Raw genomic sequence first — 17426 nt, forward strand, 5'->3', positions numbered from 1 at the left:
TGAAATTTTTTTTTAACGTGAGACATTCTCCTATTGAGAGTGAAGTTCTGAATTGTCATTTGCATATCATGCAATAATCCATAACCATAGTTATCTTTCTACTGATTGTGGCATTAAGTTAGCGAGTGGCATTTTCAAAGATTCCAAGTTAAGTCCAAAACTTCACCGTCGATGTACAAAATGTGAGATGCTTGTTCAAAATGTATCGTCTCATTCCGTAGAATTAGTAGAGAATAAGTTAAAACATGACACTTTTTTCTCTGTTTCGACAGATGCCTCAAATAAAGGCAATATTAAATGCTTTCCAGTCAGTATTAAAAATTTTTCTGAGATTAGTGGAGTTAAAAAGAAATTACTTAGCTTTTATGATGATTCGAATGAAACAGCTGACGGTATTTTTGGGACCATTTTTTAACAAATATGCAGCCCCTAACTTACTAAAAATAGTAAAATTTATGTTCTCCATTCCTGTCAGTAACAAGCATGTAGAAACAGTGTTTTCTTTAAGGAAAAACTTGTGTACAGAAGAAGGAAACAAATTTCGCGTAAAATCCGTGGAAGTGAAATTCTGGTTAAAATAAACTATAATCTGAGTTGTTCCGAATTTCATCAATATGCTCTACATGAGAAGCAACTTCTAAAGGCTGCTGCATCAAATAAGAAGTACATCTATAAGTTCCAGCCTCCACCTCAGCCCATGATTTCTAAAAGGCATCATGTTCATACTAAGGTAAACATAATTAATTTCAATACCTTTAGAAATGTTTAATATAGTATTTGTAGTTTATTTTCAATTTAAAATATTTAAAGTTTAATTTGTAAAATAGAATACCAGCTGCTTTAAGGCGACTTTTCACTTCTTCAAGGTGACAACCCTAGTTGGGAGAATGAATTTGCTGAAAATATTAGAAAATAACTTAAAAATAAATGCAACCTAGCCCTTAACTTTGCTACATAACAAATTTTACAAAATATCTCATTAATAGACCAAAATCTCAAAATACTGAGCTTATAACGGCTTCAAATATGGACCATGTGCAGAAAGGATCTAGGTTTAAAGATAAAGAAAAGCAATAACACAATGGTCCACGTGTCCATTAACCTTGAGACTGCATTAGGAACTACAACAATTTTTAAGACACATGGTAAGTAATGTTACAATTATTATTTCCTTCGTCAAATACATACGATAAGGTTCATTGTTCAAACAATGTTAAAAACGGTAAATTTATTTATATTATGTCGAAAGTGTTCATTATCTCGGGTGGATTACAAAGAAACCGCCGTTCACACGTGTGAAGTAACGGTTAGCGCGTCTGGCCGCGAAACCAGGTGGCCCGGATTCGAATCCCGATCGGGGCAAGTTACCTGGTTGAGGTTTTTTCCGGGATTTTCCCTCAACCCAATACGAGCAAATGTTGGGTAACTTTCGGTGCTGAACCCCGGATTCATTTCACCGGAATTACCACCTTCATATCATTCAGAGGCTAAATAACCTGAGATGTTGATACAGCGTCGTAAAATAACCAAATTAAAAAAAAGAAACAGCCAAATACTGATGTATTAAGTATTCGAACACTACAGAATAGGTATCTATTTCAAAAGATCAATATGTTTAGGTATGTGGTCAGTCATGCCCATCGCTTACATAGTTTGAATCTAAAAACTATCATCAGTCCACAAATAAAATTAATATGCTGGATTCATTGAGTATAATGTAATAACGCCATACATTAACACTTCAAAACTACAAATGTTAACCTCCAAACCTTACATCCATGCATGTTCAATTCTTTACCTGTATGTTATTCGACTTTCCTGACTGCCCATCCATCGATGTACTTTCTGAAATACAATACAGTACAAAATTAAATACAAAAATAAACAATGAATATGTTCATGTAAATTACTGCTTAAGAAAATATAAGGTTACGTAAAAGAGTTCCACTAACATGGACATGAAAACACTTATGTCAACACTTTAAAATTTAATGTAGAAATCATTTCGAATTATAAACAAAAACAAAAATCAATTCAGTCTTTGCCAAGTACACATGTCCTTATATTCAGCTGAATATACAGTAATTGCAAAGAAAACAAGAAACTACTCTTTACCATTCCGCACGTCAGCCATACTGTTTCCAAAGTCAATAGTACCAAAATTGGCCAAAAATGGCGCCATAAACACCATAATGTAAATAGCACAGACGGCAGTGGTAAATAGCTAGTAAAACCACAGATAAAGCCGAGAACCCTAGTCTGCTTATAGCCTTTGGTTATGAATGAGCCACATTTCATGCTACATCACGGTCGACCGTGGCTACATTGAAGCATAATGGCCAATATTTCAACTGTCATTAACATGCATACATTGTTATGTACAGTCTTAGAAAAAAGCATTGTTGCACAGATACTTTGGAGGCAGTGCGCATGACTAGAGGACGAGCGACCTGGTTCACAAGAGAAAGACTAGTTGACGTAATAAAATTAGTTTTGTTTCGTTGTGTTTGATCATGCGCACTACCTCCTTTCTGGGACTTCTGTACGACATAACTTTTTTCTAAGACTATACACTAATTGAAAGAAAAACTGGACGGCTTTGAAGAGTCTTCATAGTGGCCATGCTGTACAACTGTACCGAAATTTTGCATTATTTTATCACAGTCTAGTATAGTCACGAAGCTTGAGTTGTTGAGGGTACTAGGAACAATAGAATATGCAGGCACTATTTCGTATTGTCTGTGATGAAGCGATATTAGCGATCCTAGTGGTTAGCTACTGTCTATGGATGCATAGTTCCTTCATATTGAGCTTCGTGACTGTATTAGACTGTGATTTTTTTCACTGTTTTTCCACCCTCACCTTTAGAACGAACTTAACCCTGTTCTGCCGAACTGCCGTTAGCTGTTTCTAATTTAGATAATGATATAACGCACGAAACTTCCAAAAAATACACAAATTAAAAAAACACACACAAGTTTTCAGAGCACACTATTTTTACCGCGCGTACTTGTGGAAAGGACATTGGGAAAGACTATTGCCGAAATATGGCGGTAGCTCATTAGTATAATTATTCTTGACTACACAGAACGCAAGTTACTCTATTCAACGAAACAAAAATTACCGTGTTCGGTCCCTACTTGATAGTTTGTATTTTCACATGACATTACTTTTATTTCACGATCGTTGTCATAACATTTTGCTCATATTGTGTCTTAAAGTACGGTCACACGTCGCTACTTTTGCAGCGATGCAGTACAAAAAAACTGCGCAACTCTCGTACTGCGACGTGTGAACAACGGTGCAACCCGAAAAGTAGTGGCTGCCGAACCTGCTGCCCGCTACTTTTTCATGCTGCGCGCAGCTTAGAAGTAGTGACGTGTGAACAGGGTTCTCGGGGTTGCAGCCGCAGCATTTTTGATATCGGTTTTGTTGAAACTTTTGCGCGGTAGCGACCAGTATTGCCACCCAAATGTGCCAATGATACTTTTATTGTTTGGATATATTTTAATGTTAGATATGATGAAAATAAATTATTTGTAACCGTTATTAAATGCACAACACAGTCTGAGCATATTTGCTGACGATATAATTCATTTTTTTTTTTTCATTTTCCGTAGCGTAGTTTCAAACAGGAGGGTTGCCAACATTGATTACGTGAATATGCTGTTGGCAAAGAGTTTGTAATATATAACAAGTAAGTATTATAAACTCTTTGGCTGTTGGTTATCATCTAAGTATATAGGCGTTCTTAAAAGCTTTATAGTAAAAATAATGCCAATTTCTGAATACTAGTTAGGACAGAAAAGCAAATAATATATAAGTAAGCTTTCGCATGAGTTTATTAATAATGCGAACATAACCACAAAATGTAAATTGAGAAGTCAACACGGAGATGGAAACCTGCAGCATGACTGCGGCTGCAAAAATAGCGCCTTGTGTGTGAACAGATCTTTCTCTTTCTAACTCGTTGGTGAACAGACTCGCAACCTCCAGTTGCAACTTTTGGAGCACTCGGGTTGCGCAGCACGAAAAGTAGCGTGCAGCGCGCTACTTTTGACTTACATGTGAACACGACACGCAACTTTTGCAGCTCCAGTACAAAAGTTGTGCAGCAAAAGTAGCGACGTGTGACCGTACCTTTAAGAGGATTTATTATGGTTAGCAATCAACAGTTTGTGTTTACGCTCGACAAGATTTTAACTTTGATAAAAGGACTTGCGCTATTAAAGTCTGGTGCTATATTACAGCAATAATATACACTTAAATTATAATATAATTAAATAAAGACGATAAAATATTTAGAAGTGACATTGCCAATTTATTTTAACTAATAGCTTTCACAGGGTTTTCCTTCTCGAATGATTCTCTCTACACCTTGTGATGTATTGGCTATGACATGCGTTTCTGATGTTAAAACCTCACTAGGATAAAAAAAAAATGTTCATTTCATTCAGTGTTCTGTCCAAGAGCAGGTCTTTCACTGCAAACCCAGCTTTCTCTTGTAGTTTGTGCGCCTGTGCTTCCTTGATTGGATGTGTGCAATGGTTGCAGTTAATGATACCAACCAGGGTCAAGATAATTTACATGTTACCAACTGAGACCGAACAGAACAGATGCAGGTGCCCGTGTGGCTAGTGCTGGCTTTCCAGTCAGGTTGCCTCGGTTCAATCTTCAGTCAGGTCTGGGTGGAATTTATGGTGGACAAACAGATGTTGCAGAAGGTTTTTATCTGGGCACTTCATTTTTCTCTTCCATTCCACCAATGCTCTCCATTTTCCCCTCATTTCATCTATCACCTGTGCTGGAGTGATGTCTTCTGGGTTTCTGATGCTGATCTAGATTCTAAGGGCTTAGGGCTCTGGACTCAAGGTTCAGGCTCGTTAGTAGCCAATGGGATCTTACCTGCAGGACCCAGAAAGAATAACCTGCCTGTCAGCATCAAGTTCACGAATTCCACCCAGACTTGAACAATCATCGCATATACAAAGTACAATAGGTCTAAACGGTCTAAGAGCAAGGATCCATGCCACTCCAGCCCTCGTGAAATCAATCAAATTAATCAAACAACAAAAGTAGATTCAGACTTGTTAACATTCCATAAGCCTATCAGATCATACCAGATGGAAATTTGTTGCATGCACCAACCTCTAAGTAGCAATTAAAATGATTAGTGAGGCTTCTTCAATAAAGTATAACTTTTTTTAAAACATAATACGAATTCATCATAGAAATTTAGCTTTCATTCAGTTAATGATTTTGTTTCCAGTTTGAATGTTGATGAAAATTACGAGCTTCTTCAAGGATTCTCCTTGCTCCACTCAACTCGGTGAGGCACTAGAGGAAGCTGAAGAAGAAAATGACACCATGTTGAGAACTCCATTGAAGGAACGACTTAAAGTACTTAATCTAAAAACTGACAAGTTAAAGTGAAAGAATATTTGTAATTTCATTAAGGAGGGAGGTACATTTTTCCGCAACATAATTTTATTGTATTTCAACACTTTTCTCAGAATCTAAGGCTCCTCTGGAAACAAAAATTGGCAAGCTTAATATACACTACCCAATAGTTATTCTTTTTTTAAATATGGAACATTTTTTAATTTTTTTTTTCAGCCGGTAGCATTTTAATGATAAATTACTCAAATATTTAAATTTTGGTACAATTATTTTTTTGATCTATTTTTAACAAACATGTCTACAACATATACTGAAATCCGTAGCATGTTAGTTTTAAAAATATTTTAAATTTTTTATTTCATTTTATACAAATTTCTTTTCAAAAAACTTTGATAAATATTTAAAGAAATAAACTATTCATTCTATCTTAAAGACTTTACTATAATTATGTTGTCCACATGAAAAAACGTTACATGCATACAAAGTTTCATTAGATATCTTGAGTACGTTTTGGGTATAATTTAAACATTGCTTGGCTGAAAAAAAATTCTCAAAAATTTTTCATAATAAAAAAAAAATAACTATTGAGTTTTCAAAATTATTAAAATATTTATTGATGTTCAGATGGTGTATATTAAGCATGCCAATTTTTGTTTCCAGAGGACCTATAGATTCAGAGGGAAAAAAACGTTGAAATATTAGTAAAATTATACTAGCGAAAGGTGTACATCCTCCCCTTTAAGCAATTTTTTTCATCTTATATACAGCATTATGAGATTTTATTGAACTTTTAATTCTTAAATGCAGTTCAAGAAAAAGAATATACATTTTAAATATATCACCCTAATTAAGTGGTTATGCTTGCCTCCAGATTCAAGTACAGTGGTTCACATGTGGCAAAGAGCAACAGATTTTATTGTTGAACATTTGCAAATAATAGCTTCCTCCATGGAGAAGTAAAGCTGGAGACATCAAAGACACATTATGTGTGTGGGTTTGTGACATTTAAAAATCACCATTGTATTGGCTATTTGAAGTTCTTACTTTCAGGGACAGATGATTCTGCTGATTTCACATCTCATGGTATTCATGCTATCAACAGGGACAAAACATTCCGTATCTTAAAATTAATCCAATTCTGCTAGAATAGAAGAATTCCAGAAAAATCTCAAGGGATCACAGTTTGAGACATTGACAACAAGCCAACACTTCTTTAATAATGAATTCATTATTATACGGACCAAGTAGTTTAACAGTCCCGAAACTTGGCTTGGCTGGTCAGTGGTCCAAGTCCATGCAAACAATCGAATTGCCCCTCTTCCATGAAATTTCAGGGCTCTTCCTGGCTGCAACCAGTCATGAGTGAGATTTTTCATTAGAGAGTACAGTATTGTCCGCGCAACTTATCTAGGCACTTGGGTTCCCTAGTGCTCTCTCGCTGCCCCTCTCCTTCCCTCTCCTGCCATCCTACCGCAACAAGCAACCTCGCTACACCGCTCTTTTAGCTGCCCAGATAAGTTGTGCGAACAGTAGTGTTGTGCAATGGTGAGATATTCACTGCATTGTTGTATATTCATCTTGAAGATGTTATAAAGTGCAGAAAATTGTGGCAGAACAAGACAAGCATTTAGATGTAAATGTCCAGGCATCTTCGTTTTCTTTTCTAGTCTGTCACAGAACCTGTTTTATTAAGGTCATCCACCAATTTTAATATTGCTTTTTGTGTTGGAACTGAGCTGCCAAGAAATGAACGTCTAAATGCTTGTGTTGTTTTGCCACACAACTTTCTGCACTTGACGTGTCTTCAAGGTGAATATATGACAATGCACAAACTACTGCACTCTCTAATAAAATCTCACTCATAATTGCCGAAGAAAACTGTTCTACTCTGATGAAATCTCACTCATGACTGACTGCAGATGGGAAGAGCATCATGATTTCATGGAGGGGAATGCCAACAATTGCATGGGGTTACGATCGCTGACCAGCCGAGTAATGTTTTGGAACTTTTAAAACTACTCGTGCTGTATTTCACTGCCACTGAAAGAAATGGGTGCCATTTATACAAGAACTTTATTTTATAGATATATCAAAAGCAAACAAAACTCAAATTTCACTACAAAATGTATCACTATGTCTTAATCAAAAAAGAATTAAGAGAAGAAATATATTTTGTACAGAGTTTAACATTATGCAAGAGAGTTGATCTCTACTGCGCATTGGACAAAAACGATTCTAATCCCTTTGCATCATCCACACTGACAGATATGAACTTCCTGCAGTAAATTTTATATAACAATGTGTTTATAATCTCAAACTTATTCCAATTCACAACTGGTTTACTTGATAAAGCAATTAAAGAAATGACTTAGAAGCTACCATTAGGTTCATAAGGTAGGAAAGTCAGTCTTCTATTAAAAAAAAATCTTACCCCTCAAACTCAAGTACATCAAATAATTCAGCTTATACAGCTGATTAAGTGAATCCATAAGATTCGTTATCTCAAGAGTAACTGAATGTATATCATCATTCAGAATGATATTCATGAATGCTTTATTTGTATATAAAACAAATATTTGATATCAATTACTTATCAAAATATCAAGTACCGGTATTCTGCTTATATGAGAAAATTACATTACTGATGTACAAATATATAGATGATACAATTAAAATTTCAAAATATAAGTTGCAGTCTGCAATATTTATACAAAAAAAATCCTTATTTTAAACAAAACATATGGTCTTCTAGTATTATCTTTTACAGCTTCGTGTTAGTCATTTTTTCATTAATTATAAATGAAATTTCAAAATGTTATTAAAATTAAATGTTGTTCATACATATAATATACTTTCGCCATAAGTTTATACTGATACAAATTGCAACTATACAGCTGATCACTTTTAAACAGATGACCAACAATCATGGGCGTAGCGTTAATAGAAGCAAGAGAGATGCTTCCTCACGAATTTTTGCTTTAATGAATATTGCTACTGTGGTAACATGATGAAAGATATGATATGGCAGGTTGACACACTTGAAAGTGATAAAATCGTGGCTTCATGGCAAAAAGCAGAGTTTGAGCAACCCATGCAATGTGTCTCTTCTATGTTGTTATAAATCATTGATAAACAGGAACAAAGACAAAACAAGGCCAGAGAATTATTGTATTGTAAAGTATTGAGTAGAATCTGTGAATTGGAAGCTATGACTGTTTAACATCTGGTCAATTACGCAAAGGAGGTGTTATCTATTCCAGGAGTCAAAAAGAGTCTACGCATTTGAAGTATATTTTATGGCTCAATCAGCCATTTTTTTTAAGAAATGACAAATCTTGCAGCATAAAATGTCGTTTAAAGCTCAAGTTTACATAAAATTAGGTAAATTTATCTGTATTCTAAGATAAATATGAGCGATGAATAATGTTTCATTTTTGTAAGAATTTTAAATGAAGCAATGAGCCAAATGAATGTGTGTGGTGGTAATGAAAATGGACGAGTGCATTTCTCTGCAGAAAAAGGCAAGGGTCTCACCAATCTATAGCCATTTTAACTGTCTCAATTTGGAAACAAAACAAAGGCGAATAATTTATAAATTCAGTAGAGAAAAGAAAGTTAACATTTCGACAAAAACTTCATTTTAGTGGGTGTGAGGGCACTATGATCAGAAAGAGGATTTAAAAAAAGATAAATCAAGAGTGTGAGAATAAAAAATGTTAAGGAAAGGGGAAGAATTAAGAAGACAATACTGAAATTACGTCACTGTCAATAACAGACTCAAAGTCACGCTACGCCACTGTCAACAATTCATCTGATTGAAAAGTACAAATAACATATTTAAATATTGGTAACAGCCATGTTATGCTGTGCTGATCCAAGAAAAATATCTACATTCGAAAACCAGATAATATTATCTTTGATAACATTTATTAGTGATTTATGATTAAATAACATGACTATCATAGTATTCCAACTATATTCAATATGACTGTCAATTAGTGAAGAAATGAAATAGACAATATTTCATGCAGAAGCTGAATTTTATGGTTCACTTACGTGACTTCACAAATATGCTAACAGTCGTTCTGAAACAGTATGACTTAGAGAACTACAGCACTTTCTTAATTACTTTTTACATAATGTTATGAATCTAAATTATTTTACATTAGTGTTGTATCAACTGTATCACAACTAATGGATATTATTCTCTTATTATTTATTTATTCCGAGAGTACCAGTAATATTGCCAATGTTGTCATTAGAATTTAAAATTTAATTTGTCAAAGATCACCAGCAAAATATTTTAACACACTACAACATTCTGCAAGGGACAAATATGTGCTAAACAAAAGATAACACTTCTTTATAAAAGAATTGATTATACACCACACAGTTAAAAAAAATTTTCAATAATTATGAAATAGAAGGTTTATTTATATTTAACAAGAATTTTATCCTGTTTGTAACCCTGACACCATAAACGTACTTCTAATGCTTATTATGTTACTGTAGTGAATTCCTGAGGCACACTCCATAAGAAAAAAAAATTCATAATGAACCTTTTTTTTAACCAGTCTTGTATGTTTACAGTGGTATAACTGTACACCATAAACATATGGTTGACCGCAAATCCAATATCATGTCACAATAAAAACCATTTTTTAATAATCATCCCCACGACTAACAACCTCTTTACATGTTGGTCTCAGCAGGATTGTATGCTCAAACTGTGCAGTGTAACTTCCTTTTACATCACACAGAGGAGGGTAGGGATCCACCACACCCTTGTCACAGAGATCTTTCAGAGCCATTTGGTATTTGGTGCAGCCAGCACGGTCCAACCATCGACGACAGAATGCCAGAGTACCAAAATGTTTATTGATCACATTTAGCAAGGATTTTGATGATTGTAGTCTGAAAGAAAATAAACACATTAGAATACTCCAAAAAATTTCAATTTTAATAATAATAATAATAATAATAATAATAATAATAATAATAATAATAATAATAATGATGATGATGATTATGATGATACGATGATAATAGCCCAACAATGACCTACTGTTGTTCTGTATGAATGAGCTGCAACAACACTCTCCTTCATTGTTTATACTTTTACATTCTGCATTCGCATCATTATTATGAAACATATAAATGAACGATGCCACAGTACAACTTGAGTAGATTCAGTAGTATGCCATTGAGTGACTTTCGTTTACAATAATGTTACAGTATGTCTCTTACAATTTCAAAATTAAAATTAAAAACATTGCATAGCTAGAACCAAGTAATTATAGACCTATTGTTAATATTTATGACTTCATGAAGTGAATGGAGAGAAACAGGTATGAATTGTGTTCCTGAAGATTCATAACAAACATTCAGACAGTACAGTAGAATCCCTCTTAACCGGCACCAAAGGGACCACACTAGTTCTGGGTACGAGATTTTGCTGGATAATTGAATAAATATTGGTATATACAAAAAAAAAAAGTTTGTATTTCATGGTGCCAAATGTTGGAACTGCAGCCATATGAAGCTTATTTCTCTATCACTTGCTCATAATTGAATAAACATAAAGACTGTGTGAATTTTCCTTATTAAAACACATCACACAACACAAATAATAGACTAATTTTAGGTTAGAATATTCACTGTAAACGAAAGTTCGTGCGAACTTCCTAATGTGCCAACACTGATAGCCAGAATATAACTAAATAAACATAAAAACTGTGTGAATGTTCTTTATTAAAACACATCACATAACACAAACAATACACAAAGTTTAGGTTCGAATATTCACTGAAAATTAAAGTTAGTGCGAACTTCCTAATGTGGCAAAACTGACAGCCCAGACTGTGGCAATATGGCAGATTTAAACTTTTTTTTTTGCCTAGCCAAAAGTGTCATTGTTTTGGTATTGCTGGTTATTTGGGTACTGGTTACAAGGGATTTTACTGTATAAGAACAAGTTGCCAAAGCAACAGGATGTTTGATACGTCCAATTTCAAAAGCGATAAATAGCTGAATGAGACATATTGAAATAAGATCATCATTCGACATACCAGTCAAGAAAACTCTTGTTCCAAAAGGAATAACGAAAATAGATGAATATGAAAACGTGCTTCAATGATTTAATTCATGCCAGTTCTCAATGAGCAACGAGTCAAATAAGACATAATTGACCACAGCCTGCTAACTTAGAAAAGTGCAGTAGTATATGGAAGCCATTTCATAGTCAGTAATAAGTGAGGTGAAGGATCTGTTGAGAATGGATACCACAAATTTAAGGGAGCCATCAATATTATTAACAGAAAACTGGAAGATCTACAAAAGGAAAACAATCTCTATTAAAAAACAGGATGAAATATTTAGAAGAAGAGAAAAGGAGAAACAATCTAATCTTCTTTAGTATCGAAGAGCAAGTGAAAGAACAGTTGGGCAAGTGAAAGAACAGTCTTGCGACACGTATGAAGTGATAGTGAATGTACTGGCAGTGGTTAGTACTGACATTGGAAATGGACAAGTGAAAGACGTGTATAGAATGAGAAACGGGAATAACAGGCCCATTTTGGTCAGACTGGCAAACTGGGTGATTAAGGAGGAGATCATGGATAGGAAGAAAGCATTGAAAGACTCGAGCATTAGTATAGAAGAAGATTTTGAATACAAGGTGAGATGCAGAAAGAAGGTGTTAGTTATGAAAGCAGCTATGAAAAATGGACATTATGCAAAATTAAGGATAAATTGAAAATTAATGGGGAGTTATTCGATGTCGAATTTTGTTTAGAAAATTTGAATGAGTCAACAAATGGAGAGAATATAAATGAAAGAAAAATAATAGATAAAGGAGAGAGTAAGAGGGAATGTAAATAATAGTGGAATGAGTATAAAACGTAAAGTTGTGGAAGGCATGAGAGCAGTGACATAGGAGATTGCAATGAAGGATGTCTGAAAAAACCATCAATGTCAGCAAATTCCATTCAGGCAATAACGAACTCTCAGATGGTGGCTACGACATCAGAAAGACGCCCAGTAATGATGCCATTCCAAGACCAAATGCAAAGATGCAGAAAAGTAGGGAAATAAGCAAAGTATCAAATGATAACAGAGATAGAGACCTCGGAGTTGGAAAGCAGAAGGGAGGAGAGAAGAATGTTGAATCAACGAAAGAAGAGAGTGGAGAAAGAGGAAGTGAAGTAAGTGTGGGGAGTAAAAGGGGAAGTATAGAGAGTGTAAATCGAGTTAAGAGTGCGAAACGAGGGGGTAGCAGGGAAGAAGAAACAGTTTGTAGTCTGAGGAAATGGTGTATCAGAACGATGAAATAATAGCAGGGTCAGTTATATAATGGAAAAATGGAATTTAACTGATACACTTTTTCAAGGTTATGGAATTGTTTTGTTTAAAAAGTTGATTCTAAGATTAAGTTATAAATAAAGTGAAACCAATGTTCTAGAGTACGAGCGATGTGATGTGTTAGAAGTGTTTAGACAGTAAAATTTAATAATAGGTTATGTTTTTTCTGGAAATAGTCAACAAAGGTTATTTCTTCTATATTAAATATAGTTTAAATGTATTTATGTTATTTACAAGAAAGAATTATTTAGTTTGTTATGAGAAAGTGGAAGTGAAGGTGAATGAGAAAATTAGTATTAATAGTTATTAAGTGTAGCTGAGAATAAGAGAAGTGAAAGAGGATAGTTAGGAGAAGGAATAAGTGAAAGTGAAGGGACATGAAAGCTATAGTTAAGAACAGGTATTAAGGTCACGATATGTCTGTGTTTTAAGCTGTAAATAATGCAAGTAAGGGACTGCTGACCCAAATACAGAAATGTGAAGGGTCAGCAGGACCAAATGTGTTGAGAGAAATATATCACATTATAATTTATGCATGGCATGTGTTTACAGGGAATGGTAATTCTTACACAATGAGTCAGTCTCTCCTATTCTCTGCCACTAGCTTGCTTTGCTGTACTGCACACTGGGAGCTTTTAAAAGCTAGAAAATTCGTAACGAATGGAATAATTCTGTATACACATAATTTCTTGGTCAAACATTTTTCTGCTAACCATTCCGTTGAAGGTTGCATGATGAAAGTAAACAAAGTTTTACTAAATATATTATCAGATTTTTGCGGAAATACACCTTTTCAGCATGTCTCACATGAAAAAAACAGCACATAGCTGGAAATTAATATAATACTGGTATAACTCCTGGCAAAATTACTACTGGCACTCAAGACTAATACAAAACAACAATTTTTTCATGAATACAGAGCTAGTGCATGCTCGGAACAATGTGCTTCTTTCTCTCTCGTTATCTGGCCTCATTCTTGCTGATGTTAGACACTCGCAAACAACATAAAGTATAATAAATAGCATTACCTCAATGGTACATAACCAACTTCGAAGTTCTTCATATAATGAGAGACTTCCATATCATCATGAACTTGTCCACGTCCAGTTGAGCCAAATGTTTCTATAGCATAAAATTCATTTTCTTCCATAACTGTTGCTTCACCACCCTTAACTATTGGTACAGTTTTACCAGCATGGATACCTATACAGAGAAGAAATATGTATACCATATATGTATCAGGCCACGAACTTCTCAAATACACCTTTACATTAATCTAACTGAATGACGATGAGTGATGGAGAATTTCTTAAGCTGGTGTCAAAAATGCATATAAAAGGAATTTCAACATCATCTTGAATAAAATACATGAGTGATGGATGGCTATCAGCAAGAAGAAGATACAAGCCCACTTACTAAGAGCTAAAAGACCGTGTCATGAACTCAGCCTAGGCACAACAAACAGTACAACTAGAGCATAATATATGTACGTTTTTAATGTACTTACGATATGGAGAGATGGAATGACCATTCAGATTCCTTATAGACTTTACTTGATACACTTTGCCATCCAGTTCCACCTCATATGATTCCATTACCTCTTGAATTGCAGCACCAATATCACACAGCTGAACATCAATACCAGCAGCCTAAAGAAAGAAAATACAATCAACAACGGAAAATAAGAAAATAGAGTTTTTTTTATTTAAATTACATATGAAAATATGTCATTCTTGTCGTGCACGAATTTAAAAAATATCTCATGCAAATTCGATACCAGGCACACAATTATACCATGCATTCTTACTGGTCTCGAAACAAATTATATCAGCGAAAGTGTACTCTAATTCAGATACTCAAAAATTATTTAAGATTACTAGTGTTTGGTATATTATAAAAAAAAATCTTGGTGTAATCATAAAGAAAATTACGCTTAAACTTTTTTCTGGGGGGGGGGGGGAAGAAAAGAAACGATAATATTACAAAAACAAACATCACTATGAAAATGTGGTAGCAGCAGAAAGAAAGACTGTTTAATTTCCTTCAAAATGAGCTAGCATTTGTTTTTCAGCAACAGATAAAACCAGAGTTATGGTCATTTAAATTTTAATGGTGCACTCCAATCCAGGCTTTTCACACGAAACTACAAAAGTCCATAACTTCTCAAATACAGTCGCAATTTCGTAAGTAAAAAATACGGGTCTAATGAATTTCCTCATAGAATCTACAAAAAAAAATATTTCCATAGAATCTGAAGGGTTGCGATTAAATCAATGTTTGACTTGGCATGCAATGCCTCATATCTGGCTTTTCACTACACATTCTATTAGAAGAATGACAAACTGCTAGTGAAATACTTATTGATACACAAGAAAATCTTATAACATTACAAATTGTGAAAGAAATTAATAACCAAGATAAACTGGAAGTAGTAAAAATCTTGTCAATTAAAAAAATCCATCATCCTCAACAAGGTGAGACTTAGACCAATGGCAAGCATGGTAATCCCACTAAAACACCAGCAACACTATTCATTGACATTACGTTAGTAATAATCCCACCAGCAACAACTATTTAACATTTTTGTAAGAAATTAGAAAATCAATGACATTATGTTAGTACTTGTGACAAGGTGGAACAAGAGTTAAAGAATTTTGAGGAAAAAAAAAAAAAAATGTTAAAACATGCATGCTAGTTTTCCATAAAAATCTGTAACTATTTTGTACATTACCTTGATTCCAGTATTTGTAGCATCACGCACAGCTTCAATCAACTTGTCGTACTTGGGGTTAAATGCCAGTGTAAAAGCACAATCAATAATTCGACCTAAAAGAAAAAAAAAATCATTATGTTTTTATACAGCAGTCTAGTTTCTGTCACGTATTTTAAAACTTCCATACCATCAATTACTTATGTGCTTCCAAATTATTGGGATTTCCATGGACCTGACTGGACAAGGTGGTCCAAAAATACTGTATATATGTGAATACTCTGTACCATCGAATAATCCGCGCACCCTAATTTTCAATCAATCAATCAATCAATCAATCAATCAATCAATCAAAGGAAATTATGGAGCATGTCGACTCCATATCGACTTCACAAAACGCACCCTAATTTTTGGAGAGAAAATTAAAAAAAGTGTTTGAGGCAAAGCGGTACCAACCTTATTTCAAATAATGCAGGCACCCCAGTTCTTCTTTGTTAAATTCCGAAAAAAATACGGACAAAGTATTTGCGTATATATGGTACTTTACCAGTCCACTATTATCGTATGAACATTCCTTTTATCTACCCCCAGTGATCAATGCCATCGTGTCTTGTCTCTCAGTGTGCAGGAGTTGTATTTGTAGTCAATGTCGCGAGTAATTAAAGCTTACTTTCAACAATGGATATATGTAATAATTGAGGGGTTCAGAGCCATAGTGGGCCAAGCGGCATTTATTAAAAACGGAGAAAGCAAGGGTTAAAGTTAAGTGAATACCATAGTTTAATGAAGACTGACATATCATTTAGTTTTAACATGTATACTTTATATTACTTGCTATATGTTTCCATTGAATTATGGTAATAACTTCATTTTAACCCTTGTATTCTACGGTTTTAGTAAATGGCGCATGGCCCACTATGGTTCTGAATCCTTCAATTTGTGTACTTGAGTTCTTGATTACCTGTGCATGTTTAATTGGGGAAAGAAAGACAACACTATGTTCTTTTGTTTTTGTTTACACATTTTGCAGATGTAAAATTAAAATTAACTTGCCAAGTTGATTGAACAAAAGGTACTGGCAGTTACATATATTTTCGAAATATTCTACACCATAACTTCATCCTGGAATGGAGCGGCCTACTGTTCAAATACCTGTGGGGAGGGGGAGAAGGATGGAGGGGAAGAAGACTATCGTGGGTCCAGTATTTCAACTAGGTAACTTAATTTTTCCCGTTTTGAGTTAGCTACATCAGTAGCCTACATTATCCTAGTAAGTTTAGAAATCCTGCGGTGGCTGAGTGGTCAGACCTTAAGCCTGTTACGCAGGTGGTCTGGGTTCGAGTCCTGATTAGACCTGGGGTTTTATGAAAAATCTATAGTGACATTTGTGGTGAACAAGGTCGCAGTTGGGGGTTTTTCTCAGGGTTCTTCTATTTCCTCATATTAGGCATCTACATCATTCCGTCAACATTACTATATAGAAAAACAATAGGTTGGATGCACAAAAACTATTTCCTAATTATCTCAAAACATTAGATTCGCAGTTACGAGGCGCGTCCATAAAGTAACTTTCCCACTCATCCCACAGCTAGTAAACCATATGTTGCATGAAGCGACTGTGTTTACGTGATAGAGTAATGTCCTGGCATGGTGCATGCGTTAGCGGAACTTCCCGAGTGCTCTCATTAGCTTCGTTGCATTGGTTGAAGATGTACGTTCCTACTTCAGCTCCCGCTGCGTGAAGTGCGGTCAGTGATAGAGTTTTTGAATGCATAGGGCATAGCGCCAATTGAAATTGATCATCAGCTGTGCCAGGTATATGGGCCTAACGTCATGAGCAAGCAGATGGTGCCTTCCTCCACAAGGTCGTCTGTGATGATGGTTGGCCTCCCACTGTGCTCCTCATCATGCACATTTTGGCGTCCTACTGAAAATTGTCTACAGTAGCATCGCACCA

The 17426-nt window shown here is 34.8% G+C and overlaps 2 protein-coding genes across 3 annotated transcripts in view; both read right to left on the bottom strand.

Annotated features, from left to right (window-relative positions):
* RanBP3 (ran-binding protein 3) overlaps positions 1-2215 on the bottom strand; it is a 49435-nt gene extending 47220 nt beyond the window's left edge. Inside the window, exons 1-2 of one of the 2 annotated variants that reach the window (XM_069818488.1) lie at positions 2116-2215; positions 1799-1845 (exon numbers count right to left, since the gene is read on the bottom strand). In XM_069818488.1, coding sequence (XP_069674589.1) covers positions 1799-1845; positions 2116-2191 — 123 coding nt within the window. In that variant the 5' untranslated portion in view covers positions 2192-2215. The other variant, XM_069818489.1, reaches the window with a different exon arrangement.
* Positions 2216-7454: 5239 nt separating this feature from the next.
* Positions 7455-17426, bottom strand: part of und (methionyl aminopeptidase und) — a 28889-nt gene continuing 18917 nt past the window's right edge. The window contains exons 6-9 of the mRNA XM_069818490.1: positions 15491-15585; positions 14267-14408; positions 13788-13962; positions 7455-10314 (exon numbers count right to left, since the gene is read on the bottom strand). Of these exons, the coding sequence (XP_069674591.1) occupies positions 10062-10314; positions 13788-13962; positions 14267-14408; positions 15491-15585 (665 nt within the window). The 3' untranslated portion in view covers positions 7455-10061. The remainder of the gene's footprint in view (positions 10315-13787; positions 13963-14266; positions 14409-15490; positions 15586-17426) is intronic.

Source organism: Periplaneta americana, chromosome 2, assembly GCF_040183065.1.
Source record: "Periplaneta americana isolate PAMFEO1 chromosome 2, P.americana_PAMFEO1_priV1, whole genome shotgun sequence".
Classification (NCBI taxonomy): Eukaryota; Metazoa; Arthropoda; class Insecta; order Blattodea; family Blattidae; genus Periplaneta; species Periplaneta americana.